At 46.5% G+C, this 19800-nt stretch overlaps 3 protein-coding genes across 7 annotated transcripts in view; 1 reads left to right on the top strand and 2 right to left on the bottom strand.

The window, feature by feature from the left end:
• ANKRD66 (ankyrin repeat domain 66) overlaps nucleotides 1–3685 on the bottom strand; it is a 14941-nt gene extending 11256 nt beyond the window's left edge. Inside the window, exons 1-2 of one of the 3 annotated variants that reach the window (XM_075144926.1) lie at nucleotides 1643–3685; nucleotides 1120–1275 (exon numbers count right to left, since the gene is read on the bottom strand). In XM_075144926.1, coding sequence (XP_075001027.1) covers nucleotides 1120–1258 — 139 coding nt within the window. In that variant the 5' untranslated portion in view covers nucleotides 1259–1275; nucleotides 1643–3685. Of the gene's footprint in view, nucleotides 1–1119; nucleotides 1599–1642 lie in introns of those variants that run through there. The other 2 variants (XM_075144927.1, XM_075144925.1) reach the window with 2 other exon arrangements.
• PLA2G7 (phospholipase A2 group VII) lies at nucleotides 3510–19800 on the top strand. Of its 3 annotated transcripts, none has more exons than XM_075144920.1 (11): nucleotides 3510–3874; nucleotides 10626–10750; nucleotides 12581–12731; nucleotides 13356–13449; nucleotides 14005–14073; nucleotides 14527–14674; nucleotides 16144–16257; nucleotides 16536–16627; nucleotides 17073–17246; nucleotides 17924–18072; nucleotides 18451–19800. In XM_075144920.1, exons 1-11 carry the CDS (start codon nucleotides 3613–3615, stop codon nucleotides 18552–18554), a joined length of 1482 nt encoding a protein of 493 aa, XP_075001021.1. In that variant the 5' UTR covers nucleotides 3510–3612; the 3' UTR covers nucleotides 18555–19800. The 3 variants fall into 3 exon arrangements, with proteins under 3 accessions (XP_075001021.1, XP_075001023.1, XP_075001024.1); XM_075144923.1 differs by lacking the exon at nucleotides 3510–3874 and adding an exon at nucleotides 9707–10002; XM_075144922.1 differs by lacking the exon at nucleotides 14005–14073 and having other exon boundaries at nucleotides 3584–3874.
• On the bottom strand, nucleotides 7481–9687 carry IMP3 (IMP U3 small nucleolar ribonucleoprotein 3). The gene has a single exon (XM_075144924.1). It carries the CDS (start codon nucleotides 9630–9632, stop codon nucleotides 9075–9077), a length of 558 nt encoding a protein of 185 aa, XP_075001025.1. The 5' UTR covers nucleotides 9633–9687; the 3' UTR covers nucleotides 7481–9074.

The raw sequence follows: 19800 nt of genomic DNA, 5'->3' as shown, positions 1-19800 counted from the left end.
CTACTAATTTCTGAACAGCACATCTCAATCAGTCATTGACCAATTGGCTGTTGTTTCATTTCGGTTTTTAGTTCAATGCAAAATAAAATTTAAACATTAAAAAACTGGAAACCTGTGAACAGCTTTACTGAAACAAAGGTTTGTTTGATAGGAGATAGAGAAATTCCTTGTTTTCATTCACTTTCATATTTTTATAACTTGTGGAATTGCTTAAAGAAGCAAAAAAAGTTATTTCTACCCCACTTCACACTGCCTTGACTGAGCTAGATCATTCCCAATGGCACCTAGGCCATGCCAGTCTCTCATCATCATTTTCTTAAATAGCTCCGTTCCCTTCGCGGCTGCCCAAATGAGTAATAATCCGTCAGGGCAAAAGTAAAACATGGTGTCAAGTGTAAACCAGCAAATCACACACTTGATTTCTGAGCAAAGGCAGATGCCATGATGGGAGATCCCAACGTGTAACAAAGACCCTAGCACAGAGGAGTACAGGTCCAGTTTCCCATTTTACACTGGGTACAATTATACATTATATATTGTTGCATTCATCTCTTTTCTGGGTTGCAAAGGGATATTTGACTTTAACAGACACTTCTGATAGTGAAGGACCAAATGGGAGCTGCAAACAACTCTGGTCCCGTGTTGTTTATTCGACCAGGTGGGATAAAGAGAGGGTAATGTAAAACACACTGTAATTATTTTGTTCTATTGGGTTTGATAAATACCTGGTATAAATACAGCGGGTTTGACTTTCTGCTCATTCCTGCAGGTGTACATGAGAAATAACTCCTCTGCACTGTATGAAGTCACCTCTTAGAAAAATAATGGGGGGGACATGCAGACATGCTATATGTACATATCATGTAAATTGTAAATTTTCACATGACGGGGAAAAAAGCTAAAAAAACACTTTAATGGTAATACCATAAATTATTTTGGAGGCAAAGTTCCCATTTAAACTGGTATTTTTTTCTTTTTTGCTCATTAAGGACAAAATGATGAGATACAAGCTGTGACTATCGCCAGCCTTAATTGCCATCATAACAAGATGTAATTACAATCAGCGTCACCTTTTATGACGCCGGTTCGCAGAGGTCACAGAGCAGGGAGTGCCCTTACCTTTTGCAGCAGCCCAGTGCAGCGGGGTCCTGTCATGCCAGTCGACATCCTTGTGATTTGGGTCACAGCGCCCTGTCCTCAAAATCTTATCCACCAAATCGTAGTCCCCCAAAGCCACGGCTTCATGGAGCTCTGTCATGCTGCACACTTCAGTGCCTGGTAAAAGAGAGATGGTCATTTAGTGGGTGTTCATTGATGTATCAGCTCCTCTCAAAAGCAATTTTAACAGATCAAGCAGCATCTATATTACAAATGAGACACGCACTGTGAGAAACCAGGATTTATCCAAAAATAAGGAAAAAGGAATGAGAGAAGAAAAAAAAAAAATATAATTTATCTTCAAACCAGTGATCACAGACTGATGGTGATGTTTGGTTTGCAGTCATGGAAATCTGGAGCAAAGTGCAGCCCTTTATATAAAGGACCCATAGAAAAAAAACTACATTGCATTTCTCAAGGATGTTGCTAACAGCCAGCTCAGGCCAAACATTTGCCACGGGTCTGGCAAATGGTACTCACTTACCATGGAAACTGGCTCCTCCCTCGCCAATGCTGCAGATCCATTATTGGTAGCATTTTATTGCAATGAAAAAATGTCTGTGCTAGTCTCTTCTGATGTTCTTTGGTGCAAATAATTGAGCTACAGCACGTTGCTTAAAAATCTCGTCTCCACAGCCGTGCTTTGCACTTTCCAGTCCCATACAACAGACCCCCATCAAGAAACACAAGCAGATCTTCGGCCCCTGCAAGCCTGTGGAGTTCAGTAATTATACCTGCGCCAGGGGATATTTCCTAGCTGCTTTGCTGGCAGGGAATTTAAGCAGCTTGCAAGGATCACCACGCTACCCCATCATCCTGGGGATGGAAACACTGCACTATTTTCTCCAGTCTGGCCAAATCAATGGGGAGAAAACTTTTATATTCCTGTATTGACAGCTGGTCTTGAGCTAATTAGTCCAGTCCCCCTCATAAACCAGAAGAGTTTTAGGATTTGCTCCAGCTTTTGCATTGCATTTACTTCATGGAACAATTTTCACGGATCAAAAAGAGTGTGATTTCTATGTTCAGCATATTGGAAAGGACCAGTACTGGAGCTTGCAGAGGCTGATGTGAGGGAAGGTTTGCAATCCTAAGGGAGCCAGGGGTGGATGGGGACATTTCCTTGCTCCCAACTCCCATCAACATCCCAACTACATCCTATATCCAGGCTGGAAGGACACACCACCATCTCTACCCTGCTTTCTTGTAAGAAAAAGATGAGATACAAAGGTCAGAGGGAATCACAGCCTGCTTCAGTAGGTCCCCTGACTTAGGTGGTTGGACTGTGTAGACCTTATCGAAGAGGAAGACCCATACCTGACTTCTACTGAATTTGACTCCTGCACATCCAGGAATATCTGAATATATTAAAAAATATAATAAATTTTGGAGCTCCTCAGTAGGCCACAAAAGTATCATCAGTTTTGGCATGTCTCTGTTACTTTAACCACTTATGCATCGCCTCCTCCTCCTCATTGCCTCTCATTAACCTTGAAGAACCTGTTCCTTTAGATTAAACAGAGGTCTTCAGAGTTGTCCTCCAAGACCTTTCATCAGCATTAAATCTATCCTGAAAATGTTACACTTTAATGCATCCAGCCCATCACTGAAATGATTGCTGGACAAAAGCACAGGAAAAAAAAAAAAACCTTGGACCTTTTCATACAACTTTCTTATTCTTTTCCAAGGAAATGCCAACAAAATCCAAAGTTTAAAAATATAACTTAAATTTCAAGCACCTTTGTGCTCTGCTAGCTTCAGATCATACCCACACACATACATGCAAAGGGAGAGGAAGAGAAGCCAGTGATCCCACCTCACCAGGTCTCCAAGGAGATAGTCCACAGGTGCAGCTTCATAAGCAATTTAGGCCAAGCCAAATTTTACCTTCCCTCCCTCCCCTGCTGCCTCCCTTTCCTAGCCTTGAAGCTCATATGGCTGTTTCATCAGCTGGATCAACCTGTTGATCTCTCAGAAAACTAATCTTTTATTATTGGTGCTGGTTTTAGGGTTAATTCCCTAAACTCAGTGTTATCAAGGGGGGTGGGTGCAGATCCGCCCCGTCAGTAGGGTCTTGCGCTTGATCCACCTTAAACCGCTCCAGAAGTTGCACCCAAAAGTGGGATCGGCTTCCTTAGGGTGTTGTTATCCCCTTCTCATAAGGCCAGAAGAAAAGATTTGGATTTTTATGGAGAGACCTTCAGCCAAAGGTCCCCCCTCCTCGCCCAGCCGTAAGCGTTGCAGCTCCTCCGCGGGATGTTGCAACCCGGCTTGGGGGATTTTCTCGCGGGGATCCCGGCGCTTGATCCAGCCCTACGCCACCACGCTCGACCGCGCCGCGAGGAAAGCCAGAAATTCGCGGCCACATGCAAACAAGCCCGTATATAAATCCATCCCTGCCATACAAAGGCAGAACCCAGCGGGGTCCTCTGGGGAGTGCAGTGTTTTTTGGGGATGGCTCCATGCCGGAAACTTGTTTTCCAGGCCCGGGGAAGATCTCTCCCAGAAAGATTGTCTCATCTGAAAACTAAGGCAAAGTTTGGTCCCTCCCCTTCGGGGAGAGCCCGGCAGTCGGTCTGCCCGCGAGAGAGACGTCCTCCTGCGGGAGCAGCCGCCTCTCGCCTGGCTCCGGAGGGCCGTGGGCGGCCGAAGGGTCCATCCTGCTCCTCCGGCCAGCGGGACGGGAGCGGAGGGCAGCCGGGACACCGCACAGCAGGTACGTGGAGCGCCGGGGGCTGCTAAAGGGGGGAAAAATGGTCTGGGGAAAGCACGGGGAGGAGCGACGGTGGCAGGAGGGGGGTTTTAAGGAGCTTGTTTCTGCACAGCCCCTCGCGCAGCTTGCCAGGGCTCCCGCTCCCTGGCTTCAGCCTGCGCTTCCCGAAGCCTGTTCCCAATCCTCGAGGGCTCGTGCTCCTCCACTTCTTCCTTTCCAGCCTCTTATCTGGCCCCAAATCCCTGCGTGCCGCTGCGGAGGGGTGGGATTCGCTCCAGGTAAGCTCCAGTGGACGTGCCCCTTCCCCGCTGCGTGCACGGCGGCGTTCAGGGAAAAGGTGAATCGAGTTTTCCCACAGGGAAAAGTAACCCACCTCCTGACACGGACGTGCCCCGCGTGGGGATGGGAAGCAGCAGCCCCAGGCTGCAGCCGGGGAAACTCAGACTAGATGGAAAGGGAAAAAAAAATTCACAGCGAGGGTGATTAAACTCTGCTTCAGCGTTCCAGCCTTGAGACATGCAAAACCGAGACAGCCCCACGCATGCCCTGCTTTGAGCAGGGGTTTGGACTAGGTGACCTCCAGCAGTCCTTCCTGACCTAAATTCTTCTGGAAGGCTGAGGGGGACACAGAGCAGGAGGTTTTGGGTGTTGTGCCAGCACGGCATTCATCTCCCCCAAACCCAGCATCTGCTGGGTGGACGCCTGCACGGGACCCTGCGCCTCGGCTGCTGGGGAGAGAGATGGTTTTAGGATGTGGTTCCCCCCGTGGTGTTTTAAGCCCGATGAGTTCAGGTATAGGTGACAAGATGGTGGACTGTGACGTTAGTCAGACGAACCCGCTGCCGGGAGAGCCTGCCTGTACTTTACCCCGTGACACAACCATCTGAGCCTCTCCAGGAGCAGCAGGTGGTGGCTCCTCAGGGTAGGAACCGAGGGTAGCAATGCCGTCCGGGCTTGCACGTACCAACCCCGCTGACATGATTTACAGCAGCCGAGAAGCTGCTGTGACTTACTGCTGGGGACACGCGGGATCCTCTAACGGGCAGCTCTAGGAGGAAACAAGATGTTCAAATCTCCATCTCTGGCTGTTGTTAGTGGTTGGCCTCCCCTTTTTCTCTGCCTGCTGGAAGTGAAACACTTCATCTCTTCAAAACCAACTAATATTAGGGGGGAAGGGACCTTTCTGCAGTTGTGCTTGCAGAGAAGTGAGAGGGGACGTTCCCGCTGGGGGAGGTACACTTGGATTTAGCCCTTGGATCCAGAAGCTCCACAGTTTATGGGAAGACTGAACCCAGGTGCCTCCTCCTGCTGACTCCAAAGCTGCTGCCTGTTTCTGCTACATCCCGACCACATAGCAGACAGGTTTTCCACCACCCAGGTCCTGCTTCAGGCCCAAACCAGCAAGCACAGGGTGAGAAGAGTTGCTTCAATGCCTAAAACGGGGCATTTAAGAGCAGAGACCAGAACTGGGGCTCTCGGGTAAATGCTGTCATAACGCTTAGGGGTGCTTTTTCCCCCCAGACCCAGTGAAAGTTGAAATGTTTTGGTACCTGGGGTAGGGACTAAGGTGATCCCATGCCCCGGTGATGAGAAATGGCTCTTTGGTTCCATCTCTAGTGCCAAATCAGGCAGGGGATGTACTTAAAACAGATTACTGAGAGCTCAAGAAGAGGACACGTGACACCTCCATCCGCTGACAAGTATCTCACCGGGAAGTGCTACCAAGAAGTGCCCCGAGACATGGCTGGGAGGCCCTGGCCTAACCCAGGACACAGGAGCATCACCCGAAAGGCTGGGAATCGCCCAGCTCCACCTTTGCTTCTCTCAAGTCTCCATTTCCCATCTTGAGAAGGGGGATGTACCGTCCTTCCCCAGCCTCGCAGGGCGTCTGTGCTCGTGGTGATGTGCTATCCCCGAATTACTGAGGTCGGCATCACCTCTGCACTAAACCACACCAAGATGTCAGATGGAAGCAGCCTTTAAAACATGCAGTATGATTGTTTACTGGGAAAAAAAGCGGCTAAGATCAGTGGAAAAATACACATTTGCATTTTGGTGACAGCCTCAGCCATTTACACCCTGCAACACAAAAGGCGTCAGTGTGAAGGACTCTTTCCTTCAGCTCCCCCACATTCCCCAGGCTTAGCTCCCCCACTTTGGCAGCTTTCAAATAAAGGACAAGCCAAGGTCAGGGGAAAAAAAAAAAAAGAGAAAAAAAAACAAGGAAAAAAAAACCAACTAAAACCATAGGCCCTGGTAAAACCTCCCTTACCGCTGCCCACTATCCAAGTGAGAGCTCCTGCGTGGGAACTGCTCGCCGTTTGCTCTGACGGCTCTTGCATCGCCCAGACCCCCCTGCAGCCTCCTCCTCCCTTGCTGGAGAAGCTGGCACCTCTCCAGCCCCCAGCTGCTGGGATGGACACTCGTGGAAGCGGCAGAGATCAGGTTTTGTCAGGCGTGGGGACAGCTCACCCTCGCACCAGCACCACCATCCTCTGTCCTCCTCCACCAGTAACTTCCCACAAGCTCCATGGAGATGCTGAGGAACAGCAAACCCACTTCAGAAGGTGTTGGGAAGAAGCACAGTGGCACCCACGACCCCATCCTGCCGCTCTCCCGTGCATAAGCTCCCCCGCTGCAAGCCCTTGGAGCGCTGGAAGAGAGAGTTTGCAGGATCTGGCCCAAAAAAGGACAATGCGGGATCACCTCCTTGTCCCAGCTTGCACAGACCCATGGAAGCCAGTGACGATTTATACCGATGCTGGATCCAGCCTTGGGATTTAAAAAAAGCCTCTGTGTTTATCCAAGTGCCGGGAAAGCCTGTCGGAGCTGCTTCCTGCGCCCTTTCAATCCCCGGCTCCAGGGCTGCTACAGGAACCGCCCGGCCGCAGCCACAGCACGTCAGCTCTGGCAAACAAACTCAAACCCAAACTAAATGCAAAAACACCGTTAAACACCAAGGAAGCCATTATCTGCCTGATTGCATTCACAAGCAAGAACGTGTAACTTCCATTTTAAGACTTCCAGACTTAAAACACACACAAACATATAAAGATACAACCTGATGCATTTCTTAAAAAGCACATAAGGATTTGATTTCCAACACCGCAGGAGGAGAGCGGAGGTGGTGGCTGCTGTTATCCCACAGCATCCATAGGGAAATCAATTAGCTACCATTGCCATAGTGTAATTTAACAGCCTACAGGTTTTTGGGCTGTTTCTCTTCTGCTACAGAAGATGCTGGAGGTGCACAGATGAATGATGAAAAGTTGGTTTAGGACAAAAAGAACAGGCTGATGATGTAAACTACTGAGAGTAACAACCCCCCGCCGTGCCATCCAAGCTGGAGGTTCGAGGTTTCCTTTTCTGCTGTTCCTTTGAGGGCTGGACAAACTGGGCAGAGCAGCAGTTTAGCATCTCAGTAGTAAAATGCCCCACAGGGCATGTCACTGTGCTGTTATTTAAATTCCCCCAAACGAGTAAAGCAGAGTGAATACAGCATTTTTGTCTGCACCTGAATTAGGCACCTTCTGAATTTCCCAAAAAATAATGACATTGTTCTAGATAAAAGCTGGAAAGGTGTTTAAATTGAAAGTCACATTTCACGTGTAAAACGTCATTTCAATTTGTATTTCTTACCATAAGCAAAGCGTATGCCCAAAGAAAAAGGTTTTTAAGGTGTTACAGGTGATGTTTTACTGAAAGAAATTCAACTATAAACAGGAGTAGTTCATAGGATAAGCAAGGGGGTTTCCCCACGTCTTCTGTGTCCTTTTCTTAGTATCTATTATTGCTTTAAAAGTTAATGCTCTGCTTAATACATTTGCCTTATGAGACTGGTAGGAATTTTAACATTTAGTCTGCATTTTAAAAACCAGCAATAATATTTGATGACAGTTTCTGGTCCTGATTCGACAACCTCAAAACACCCCTCACTTCAACCTTTCCTGTTCAGCAAAGCCACATTAAAGCAGCTGCAGCTGAACTCCAGCCCTTTGGACTTGGGATGGGCAGTCACAGCTCCGCTCCTAAACCTTCTGCCAAATCCTTTTGTGTCCCTGGGTAAGGGAAAGAAAGCATTTCTAGCAAAAAGCACTTTATAACTCAGTAATAGCCTTGTAGCTATCAAAAAGAAAGGTTACATAAAAAAGTTACATAAACGAAGTTACATAAAAAAAAAGTTCTGCAAGATGGCAGAACTCTCAGGGTAACTACATCATAAAACAGCACACACATTTCTTCAGCAATTTAAAACAACTGTTTTATTTCAAAGGGGAATATTTCCTTTATTTCAAAGGGGAATAAAGTTCCCAACAGCCCCAGAAGGCCTCAGGTACTGATTTTTGCTTGGCTTATGTGCTAAATGCAAAAGTTCCCCCCAGATTTGCAGTTATGGTTAGGACAGCTTTTGCTCTAACGCCTCCCCAGTTAGATCCTGCTCCGTAAATTATGCCTAATTGTCAGCTGGAACCCCAAACAGCAAAGATACTGAACTCAGAGTATCAAACTTCCCTTTAGGACTTCACATGAAAATAAAGTTGGCTTTTTTTTTTTATTTTTTTTTTTTTAAATTCCGTTTTTGGCTAAAACTTTTAGTTCCAGAAATGCAGTACTTGGCCTCCTTGTTTACTGCTGACCCCAAACAACCCCCGCATTTCCCCCATATACACACTCCTCGGTATCAAGAGTATCAAGCTTCCAGAAGCAGCTCCTCCTGTTACTGCACACTCATCAGCCGAAGGAGGAACCGGCAGGGCAACCTCTTAGAAAAGCAGCAGCAAAGCTGCCAAATCAGTGCTAAAACAGCCGCTCAGCCCGGCTTCAAACCCCTTCCAGCACTTAAACCCGGCTGCATCCTCTCCCGCGATCAGGCAGAGATCTTTCGAAGCACTTTTGCTTTTTGGGATGTAATTATGATGGAGCTGGGCTATCGGATGTTTTCTCGGAGCGATGGATGTGGAAGGGAAGTTTCTCCACGCGGATGAACGGAGCCGTTAGATGTGAAGGGAAGCCAGGAGCAGAGCAATACGTTACTAGAAGTGAGTACGTTTCCTCCTTGCCCCCCTTTCAGGTGTGGTTGGGAGGGGTAAATATCTGCTGGTGGCACCGCTGTGGTTCTACTGGTGCGTGTTTATCCCCACGCGTGTCCCCGGGGGCAGAGCAGAAGCGCGCGGGCAGCAGAGGCGGGGCGGGCAGCGCATCCCTAGGCGGCCAGGTCGAAGTCGTCGCGCTCCTGGTTGTAGTCGAGCACCTTCTGCCGCAGCCGAGAAGCGTCCACCCAGGTGATGAAGTCCTCCACGGCGCGGGGGACGAGGAGAGCGGGGTCGGTGACCACCTCGGGCCCCACGCGGACGTGTCCCTGCTCCACGAAGGTGACGGCGTGGCGCAGGTTCTGGGCCATCCGCAGCTTCACCAGCAGGCAGGGCAGGCGCCGGCGGCAGAAGGCGGCGGCCGAGAGGCTCTCGCAGACGGACAGCGACCGCCGGCAGCTCACCAGCCCCAGCCCGTACAGCTTCTCCAGCAGCGCGGCGGCGCAGCGGGCGCGGAAGGCGGCGCTGGCCGGCCCCAGGTCGCGGAGGCGGCGGGCTAAGGCGCGGACGGTGCGGGCCAGCGCCTTGTACTGCACGTAGTCCTCCCGCCGACCCAGCCGGTAACGCCGCAGCGCCTTCACCTCAGCCAGGCTCCCCGCCGCCGCCTCCCAGCTCACCAGCTCCAGCCGCCGCAGCAGCTTCTGCTCGTGGTACTTCAGCTTCCGCACCATCTTGCCCGCACACGCCGCTCGCCGCCGCCCGCCCTTTCCGGGGAGGAGCGGCCGCGCTCCGCCCCGCCGCTGCCGCCGCTTCCCCGGCGGGGGAGTCCCGCCCCGGCTCCGCTCCGCCGGGGGCCCCCGGGCCTGGCTGGGCGGCTGCGGGAGGAGCGGGCCCGCCGAGCTTCCCTTGCGGTGTCAAGATGGCCGCGGGTCTTTCCCGCGCTGTGCCGGGAGAGGAAAACGCGGCAAATGGAGCCCACCCCGGCTGCCGGAGCGAGGGGCGGGGGGTGCCGCTCACGCCCGCTGCCTAGTTGGGATGCGGGGGCTTCCCCGGCGCTCTGCTCACCCCCAGGGCCAGCCTGGCTCGGAGCTGTCACCCCAGGTATGGGCCGGGGCCGGTCAGACCTTCCCAACAGGGAGGCTGCTCTCCTGCACGGGCAGCCCTTCCTTTTCTCTCCCGGGATCAAATCCAGGCTTCGTCATTCCTCTTGGAAAAACGGCTTCGGCGTTGGTTTTCTCCATGACATCCTCCCCCAGACGCTGCCGAGGAGCTGCAAAACCGTCCCTCTCTGCCGTCCGTACGAGGAGCAGCTCTAGGTCGCAGCCCGGCGGGGAGGAACTGCCCTCACCTCGGAAACTCGCCGCTCTGGGGCTTGCGCTTCCCTGCTTGAGCCCGGGGAGCGGGACTGGTGCTGCTCTGCACCTCCACCCCGGGGGCCACCACGGCGTTCCCAGCCAAACCCTTCCTCCCTGCCTTCTGTTCAGTGCACGGTGTTGTCTGATCCTTGGGATTCGGGACTCTGCTCCAATGAAATTCCCCAATAGAGCAGGTCAGGTTGGTGCCTTGGGATTTCAGATCTCTGATTCTCATAAGCAGATTCTTGTATCAGCTCAACCTGGAATTTCCTACTCCTGGATCTTCAACACACTGCATTTTTTCCAGGGTAGGTGATCTGGTCACACAGGCCATGGCAGTCTCTTGATTTGCTTTGTGTTTTTCCCCAGGTTTGTCGGTGAAGGCACCGATGGAAATGGGGAGCAGCAGCACTGAGAAGTTTTATAGGATCCCTGAAGGAAAGGGACCGCACTCGGTTGGATGTACAGACCTGATGACAGAAAATGCAGTTGAGGTAAAGCTCTCGGTTCTTCCTCCTTTGGATTTAAGCCACAATGTTAGTGAAACAACTTGCTGTAGTTTTACAGATGAATCGAACAGAAGGTCTTGTCTGTGTGCAGGGATGCTCCATGGCTGACACTCACAGCTGAGCTTTCTATCCTCTCCGTCCCAATGCAGGGTGTGTACTGGGCATTTACCAGATGGATGTAACCTGCAGGCCTTCCTTCCCCATGGCTACTTCCTCCCTCCTCCTAGTATCCTTGCCTTCCTGACTCCCCTGTGCAAGATACTGCAGAGAAACACTACTGGGTCCTCCTGGGACCCACGGGGTTCCTCCCATCCACCCCACCGCTCCCTTCCGCGTTGGGCCCCCGGGGAGACTCCGCACGCAGTCTCCGTGACTGTAGCTGTTCTCATCACAAAGATCCCAACGGGATTTGGCAGGGTTGGGTGATGAGGGTATGTAGCGTTTCAGCATGAGATGTCTCCTCGAAATTTTATCTATCTGAAAAAGAACAGGAAGTCAATTCTGCAAGTGGTTAGTACAGAGAGAAGCCACGATAAAAAGATGGGGACAGTAAATAGCCAGCTAATGAGCTCGCTTATGGATTTTCATTTCAAATCCTCTTGCTTTTTAATTTTCCCATGAGAATACGCCTGCATTTACACTATGGTTTTATTCCTCAGACTAGTCAGGTATAATGGAACTTGTGATCAGTTTGTAGTGGTTATTCATATGTTTTCCTTTACTCTACTGAGATTACTCTGTATTAGCACAAAGAAGCGATTAGTTTCTCTTTGCAATCAGGCCGAGTGTTTTTCTTAGATAAACGTAGATAATGAACCTCTTTCCCTTTCTGGTAAGCAGTTGGTCACCTGGAGGAGTTCACTGGGACTATTCTGGGATCAAATTAATATCATTACCGGTATGGATAAAGGTTTGATGATTTCTTCCTTAATGGCCTTTGTGTCAAAGGTTGATTTAAGTTCGATGAGTAAATACAAACCAGCTTCATTAAACAAGCTTTTGGTACACGTTGTGTATGAAACTGATAAATTAGGTGTTCAAGAAAACAGACTTTATTCCAAAGCTCATGTTCTTTTTGGCCCCAGACCCAAGAGCTTTACTGACAGCCTTTTGCTCAGGTTAGCCAGGAACCCTATAGCCACATTGAGACCATGCCCCCGCCTCTACCCGCATCTCCTCTGCTGGACCACACTTCCAGAAACTACTCTCAGGGTAAAATTTGTCTTGCTAACCCAGTGGAAGAATATACTTCTAGGAGAGTCCTCTTTTCCCCCCGGTTTAGCAAGCTGAATTGGGTCAGTAACAGATCCGTGAGACTCACTGGTGCAAAGAAAGCAATGACAACTCCCAGCTGGAAGGGTGAAGGGGACACAATCACCCCTGTTAAACTGATCAAACTGCGTCATCGTACTGTTCCCTGAAGGGAGGCATAGTGAGGAAGACAGAAGAAAAGGTCCAACAAGATGTAGAAATAAATAGAGCAAATGGGTAGTGAGTGTTTGTAATGATTAACTTAATTAAATGGAGCATTTTGAATTAGCATTTTGAATTAACCTAGAGAAGGTGATGTGCATCTCTACCTGGATGCCAAACTGTCATGCTACTTTAAATTCATTGCAGGGACAAAAAGATAGTGGCATAGGATTGGCATCAAAGCCTGTATAGGATAATAATTTTCTCGTGAGATTCTCTTAATTCTCTTGATCTGTCATTCTTGCATCTGAAGCCCTTGACAAAAATGTTTTTATCTTCTTTTTTCTTTGCCATATAAAAATAAATATCAATCTTCCTGGTTTTTTTTTCTCCTAATCCCAGGGAAGCTTCTTGCGCCTATATTATCCATCATGTGATGCCACAGATAACGAAGAGGCACCGTGGATTCCAGATAAAGAGTACTATCAGGGACTCTCTGACTTCCTTAATATGTTCCGAGTTGTAGGAGAAAGGCTTTTCCAGTACTATGTTGGTAAGACTGGTTCTGGTTTTATTCCTTGACTAGTGCAAGGGCATGAGCTCTGTGTGCAGGTCGTTGCCTCACTGCTCCGTAAGCAGTGTGTTATTGCTGCAGGACTAAAAAAATAGTTTCTCCTGAGAAAGTGTGTGTGTTTGGGAAGGGTTTGTGTAGCGATGCTCAATGCTGAATGTGACCCAGATCTCAGGCAGTCCCTGACTGCTGTGAATAGGAGTGTCTGGGCAGTTTGCTCTAGGAAGAGCTTGGGTAAGCTGCACCTCTGTGTCGAGATTTAAATCCCACAAGGAAATGTGCAAATATACAAAGGTCAGATAGATACTAAGGTCTGAATACCAATAAGACTTGGATGCCTTGAAAATCTGTTCTCGTAGGGTTTAAGAGGCCTTGTGCCAGGCTGTGAACGGGAGGAGGAGAAGGAAAGCATCTTCTTCCAAGTAGAAAGTATTTTCAGAATCAGATCCTTATTTGTCTTCTGCATTTTAAGGATGAGATTTGGTACCTTATCTTCAGGTGACCGCTCTGAAATCAGTGGTCACCAGGCTCTTGGGATCTCTCCCACAGGAACGAATGCTTTCTCTCATTTCAGTAATAATGACATACGCTTCGATTTTTATCTAGGTTCAGTGACCTGTCCTGCAAAGTCAAATGCTGCCTTTAAGCCGGGAGAAAAATACCCACTCCTCGTTTTTTCCCATGGACTTGGAGCTTTTCGGTAATTCTGCAGTTTGTTGATAAACTATGTTTGTTGTCTATGGAGACAGCAGTCCCCAAGGATGGTTCTGAACAGATTTTCAGTAGGGGGGGTGAGATCCCCGTGGAGCTGAAACAGATTTGAAGAACAGGCTGCTGTGTATCAGTATGCCTCCACCAAAATCAACAGCAGTAAATAAAAGCAGGGTTGATGTATTTATTTGTGGTTTTCCTTTCTGTTTTAGGGGTGAACGTATTTACCAATCCGTAAGCATGTTGTGAAGATTAGCTAGTTGATTTTTGGACAGCTCTTTGAAGATGCAAAGTGTCATATCTGCTACTTTTTAAAAATCATAAGCATTTTTCCTTCTGAACAGATAGTAAAACAGTAACAAGGTTTTGTGAACAGGCTTTGGTGCCTGGCATACAAAATCCTGCTCTACTGGCTAGCAAATTCAAACAGAAGAAATACTGAATGGGGGCTAGCGCATATGTAGTGTGGTCAACATTTAATGAGCAGTGTAATTGAAATAATTATGTATGCACGTGTCTCACCAGAGTGTGGTTTTGATCGCAGGACCATCTATTCTGCTATTTGCATAGAGATGGCTTCCCAGGGCTTTATAGTGGCTGCTGTGGAGCACAGGTGGGTATGCTGCACGTTTTTGAGTTCTGATGGAAAGAAACTTTCTCACATTGAATAGAATGCAATTTATTGTAAAGAACTTACGACTTTTTAAAAAGGAAAACTAACGCCCTGCCCATGCTCCCCATTTCTCTAGCTCAACTCTTATCTAAGCAAAGGGTATTTGTTTAGATAAGCCCTTGAATGAAAATTCCCAGGGTAGATAGTGTTTGTCATTCTTCAGGCATGCTATTTTTCTCTCTCTTATTGTTAGAACCTGGAGAATATAAAGGAGGTGGGAGTTTTGGTGGGGTTATTGCGTTATTTAGAAAGTTTGTCTACACTCAGTTGTGATTGCAGCAGCACTGGTTGGTAGTGGATCTCGTGAGATAAGTGAAATCTAAAACTTCTGCTACCTTCATCTCAAACCAAATGGAATACTTCCCCAGAAATAACCCTTTGTTTATGTTACAGAGATGAATCTGCTTCAGCAACATATTATTGTAAAAAAAAGCCCGTTTCTGAACCACAGGAAGAGTCTACATCAAACATGGAGAAGGAGTGGATCTACTACAGGAAACTAAAGACTGGAGAGGAAGAGCGTTGTTTGCGCCATAAGCAGGTACTCATCCTAGGTCTGTGCTCTAGGAAGTGAGGCAGGAGTGGTGTGTTTAGGACTAACTAGCAGACTCTTTCCCTTTGGCCATGTCTGCAGTCTTTTGCCATGACTCAGGGGATATATAAAAATGCATCAGGTCCTATGTTCCTGAAGATGGGAAAGCCAACAACAGCTTTCTTCAGAGCGTAAACTACTTCCTCAGCAAAGCTTTCTCATGAAGTTGCACTGTCGAGCTTAGTCAGCTGTTTCTCTGTTGGTTCCACTCAACTTTCTGGTTCTTCTCTGTGTCTTCAAACTTTTGCTGCCTAGCCCAGTCTTTAAGTGACACAGAGTTGAATTCAAATGTCTGTGTGGCCTTAGGCTTGCTTCAGCTTTTGTTTACTGTTGGATAGCAAGATGAATCATGGCTGCTTTAAGGAGGGTGTTTGTTTCGTTATCTTCAACACACTTTAACGTGGTTTATAGCAATGTGAACAATGCAGACTTCCTGATTATAAGCAGCATCCATGCTAGACATGATATGGCCATACTGACGAGCTCCTCCAAGCATTGACTTGACCTTTAAAATAAGGGAATGTTTTCTTCCAGCTAATGCAAACTCATCCAGGGAGGTGTTTCTCTTTATCTCCCTGGGCCATACAGACAGTAGTGCAAGTGTCATTTCCTGTGTGCATACAACATCCTACTTACGACTAAATACATAATGTCTGAGCTTGCAAATAACCTCCAGAAGCTGTTGCTTGCAAATTTCAGTAGTAGAAAAGTCAAGAGATAGAGATTTATTTGAAATTCAGTGATGCACAGACATCTTGCTGGCTGCCTACACACTGCGGTTCCCAAGGATGCTACTGTTCTTTGGTTCTTTTTGAAGCTTTTCTTTTACTAAAATATCAAAATCAAAACCACTCCTTGTACCGAACAATGAAAACCTTTATTTGCAACAGCTTTACTACAGTTTTCAAGAATGTGTATGTATATAAAATGGGAATGGCTTTTTGGCTCTTTCTTATTTTGGGTTTACCCAGTGTAAAGACAGTTTCAAAGCCGTCATGCAGATGGGGCAAGTGATGTAATGACATTTGCTCATCAAAGTGAGCATGAGGAGGAGCAGCGAGTCAGCCTTCCTTGTAGTTGTGTAACTTAAGCCTTTGTACATCCCAACAACCTCTTCTCCAAGTAGTGACAGGATGAAGGAGTTGAAGTCTTTGGCGCATGTTATACGGATAAATTCCTCCGCGTGCAGAGGATCTACGCAAGAGCTTCAACTCTCTGGACCTCCAAAAGTCAGTTTTGTTGTTGTTTAGACGTTGTCAGAGTCCTGTTTTACAGTCCCATTCTGCAGTTCAGAATAGTCGTTACCGTACCAGACACTTAGGGGAAAAAAATCAGTCTTGTGTCCAAAAGGCCAGCAAGCCTAGCAATTGTCTGATAATACCTTCCGCTGCTCTGCCCCAACTTCTCTTTCTCCCCAGGTGCAGCAAAGAGCACAGGAGTGTATCAAAGCTCTCAACCTCATTCTTAAAATCAATTCAGGAGAGGAAGTAATGAACGTACTAAATTCAAACTTTGACTGGAATAGCCTAAAGGTGAGTGAAAGGCGGTGACTGCATTTTGTTACCTGCCTAATAATGCTTCTGGTTTCCCTCTTCCATTTCTAAACTGGTTCCTCTAAACTATTCTGAAGATCACACCATAGATCTATGAACATATTCTCAGGTCATCCCAAGCTGGATAGATAGTAATGGAGCTGAAATGATGCTCTTCTTACTTCAATAGGATCTATTGCCTAAAAAATTATTCCCTTTAAAAAAAAAAAAAAGTTTGGGAAAGTCAGTCGCTTACAGCACCTGGATTTTTTTGACAGGATTCTGTTGATACTAGCAGAATAGCTGTGATGGGACACTCTTTTGGTGGTGCTACAGTTATTGAGAGTCTCAGCAAAGAAATAAGATTCAGGTAAGTATGCAAAACAAGGCAAGAGACATTTGGCACTTGAGAGGTCTGGAGCAGGGAACCTTACCCAAGATCCCCCAACTACTAATTAGCTCTTGAAGAAACATTTTGTTTGGCATGTCCTGTTTTCTCAAGTCATGCTTCCTTCAACTGTGGGGATGTGGTGGAACATAATAGCTGTATCATATTGTATCATGATACTGTGGGACCCTGCAGAAGCTCCTGTGCCCAGCTGCACCTGGTAATGGAGACGGACAAATGCAATAATGGATTAATTCTCTTCCCCCAGAGTAGAAGTCATTTTGAAACAAAATGATTCATTAGCCTGTTTACCTGTTCAGTATCATAGAGAGTTTCTCTTTCCCATGTATCCTGCAAATCAAAGCATGCTGAGAACTTCCATACAAAGCTTTCTGCTCCTGTGACCATATCCAGTTGTTTTTGACAGGTGTGGCATTGCCCTCGATGCATGGATGCTTCCAGTAGGTGATGACATTTACCAAAACAGTGTCCAGCAACCGCTGCTTTTTATCAACTCTGAAAAATTCCAGTGGGCTGATAATATCTTAAAGATGAAGAAGCTCAGCTCCAATGACACAAACAAGAAAATGATCACTATCAAGTAAGTGTTTAGGATCCATAATTTCTGTGGTTGAAGATGAACCTTTACTCTCTTCTTGGAGCTGTTCAGTTACATGTAACTGCAGAAAGACAGACGGGCACTACTTCCTCATGGCCCACGTTTTCACTGCATGTTTAAATTAGACAGCAGTATGTCCCCCCCCAGTGGAGACATAGACCTCTCTCAAAGCAGCCAGTAACCCAAAGTTTAAGATACTCCAGGGTATCTTAGCACAAGGGGCACAAGTTTTGTGCCCTGGGGTACAAGTTTTGCTCTGGGCCTCATGCATCATCTGTGTTTAAATACCCTTCTGGGTGCAGTTATGCACTCACCTAGTGAAAGCACTGCGTACAGGGGAGTGGATGGCTCTGTAATCCACCTTATACTCAGAGCAGAGAGACAACTTGATCTTGAAGTTTTGCCAAGCCTACTCTTCATTGCCGTTGCAATTATAGTGACTTACAGTAAGCACGTACAAAACTTCCTCCCTTCTGTGGTTAGGACAGAATTTACTGCTGATCTTGCATGCTCATGAGATTAACCTGTTTCATCTTGTTCTGCTAAAGACGACAGCATAAGATGTGTGACTGTCTTTGAAGAAGTCTGTGCAACCTATGGCATCTCTTAATCAGACGACTGTATTCTTGTAAGCCTGTTGATCGTTGTTCTATTTGCAGGGGTTCAGTACATCAGAGCTTTCCTGACTTTACCTTTGTGAGCGGAGAAATCATTGGACGATTTTTCAAATTAAAAGGAGAAATAGATCCAAATGAAGCTATTGATATAAGCAATCATGCTTCATTAGCCTTCCTGCAGAAACATTTGAGTAAGTATCTGTTTACATCAAAGTATGAAGTTAAATTAATACTTAATTCCTATGAAGCTTTTTATGTAACCATTCTGTTTAGAACAAGATCAAAAGTAAGAGTGTCAGAAAAGTTTAAGTAGAAAAAAACAAAGTCAGACTTTTTCTAGAGGTTTGTTAATTACTTTTGTAATCTAAGCAATTCAGAGGAAGAACATTGCAATTTTGTTCTAATATATAAAAACCTGGAGTGTCATTTTTCCCTCCTTAAAACATCATGCCTACCCTACGTTGCCAAGCTGATTCATCTGTCCTATAATTTAATTTTTCAGTGTAGCTTTACAAAAAGCTGACTACTTAATTCATTACCACTTGGGTTTTCTTTCTCCCATTTTATAGGTCTTAAGAAAGATTTTGATAAGTGGGATTCTCTTGTGGATGGCATGGGACCCAATGTTATTCCTGGTACCAATATTGACTTAGCCCCAGCTGACCCTGAATAAGGAATACAAAGAAGTACTGAAAATGCCACGGACATCAGGACACTAATGTGGGCCAGACATTGCTCAGACCTGTGATAGCGTTGGCCACCTACTAAGCTTTTGGGGTGCGGAACAAAAAAAAAAAAGGCATTAGGTTACATTATAATGAAAATGTAGAGAGGTTTTAGTTCAAGTGAGTTAGTGGGATTCTCTGAAATACTGCAACAGTGTAACTTCTGCTTTATAGGCAGCTGGGGGAGGGGTGGAAATCACTTGATGGTAATTTAAACATTCTTTCTGGTTTTGACTTAGAATCAAGTTTGCAGAGAGAGAGAGAGAGAAAGATTAAGCTCGAAGGAATTCAACTGAAGTTCTGCTTACCAAGCTTAAAGTCAATTTGCATCCAGCAAGCTTTTTTTGCAGTGTAAGGAAAAAAAAAATTTAATTTATTATTAAACTACTTAGTATTTCAGCTGTGCTCTGACAACAGTTGGAAGTTGGAGCAGGTTTTTGCTCCTTCTAGTCAAGAGAGGTGCCAGTGGAAGAAGGTCTTCAGCATTGTCTTATTTTAATAAAAGTCACAGTAAAAGTAACAGGAAATAGTTTAAGCAGAGAAAGGTGGTTGTTCAGACACAGGACTTCTCATATGAACTTAATCCACTTACATTTAAGATCTGTGTTTACTGCCATACTCGGAGGATGTTTCCATTCCAAAAGCTGCTGAAATGGTCACTCTTGTTGTAGCAACTGTAATTCCCCTTAGGCAAAGCTCCAAGCAGTACCTCTCCTGTTAATCTCTGTATTACCTCTATCACTGTCATACTGTTGTAGGTGAAATTACTGAAGAGAGATGTCACTTCCACCACTCCCTTTAAAAAGGAGCATGTAAGCATTGCGTGATCATCTTGATGTCTCATGGTTGTAATCCTGTCCAGGCACTCGTCTTTGCCAGGTACTAGCATTGCTGTCAGTAGAAGCGGTTGACTATGTGGTTGGCGAAAGAAGGCTGATTTTTAGAACAAAACTCTTTGAAGCTGCCTCATGGAAGAGTGACTTCTAAATGAATAAGCCTTGCAAAAGGGGGACTACGTCTAACTGTAGCCTATTTGTTTCAAAATCAGGTTACAAACAAAACAACTGAAGCAAGCGGAACAAGCAAAGTAGTTAACAGTGTAATTAAATATTTATATAATCTGTGATCTTAACATGAGATTGCAACAACATCTAAGGCTTGTTTTTCAAATGTAATTAAATTCTCTCCAGCCTA

The sequence above is a fragment of the Calonectris borealis genome, chromosome 3 (genome assembly GCF_964195595.1).
Source record: "Calonectris borealis chromosome 3, bCalBor7.hap1.2, whole genome shotgun sequence".
Classification (NCBI taxonomy): Eukaryota; Metazoa; Chordata; class Aves; order Procellariiformes; family Procellariidae; genus Calonectris; species Calonectris borealis.
Note: the sequence above shows the minus strand (reverse complement) of the source record. Positions and strands in the feature narration are given on the sequence as shown.

Bases quoted from the DNA above. Each gene is read 5' to 3' on its own strand.
- PLA2G7 (XM_075144920.1), top strand. From the start codon at position 3,613: ATGGCTCCATGCCGGAAACTTGTTTTCCAGGCCCGGGGAAGATCTCTC. The intron at 3,875-10,625 runs GTACGTGGAGCG...GTTTTTCCCCAG, and splicing joins GCCGGGACACCGCACAGCAG to GTTTGTCGGTGAAGGCACCG. The intron at 16,628-17,072 runs GTAAGTATGCAA...TGTTTTTGACAG, and splicing joins AGCAAAGAAATAAGATTCAG to GTGTGGCATTGCCCTCGATG.
- IMP3 (XM_075144924.1), bottom strand. From the start codon at position 9,632: ATGGTGCGGAAGCTGAAGTACCACGAGCAGAAGCTGCTGCGGCGGCTG.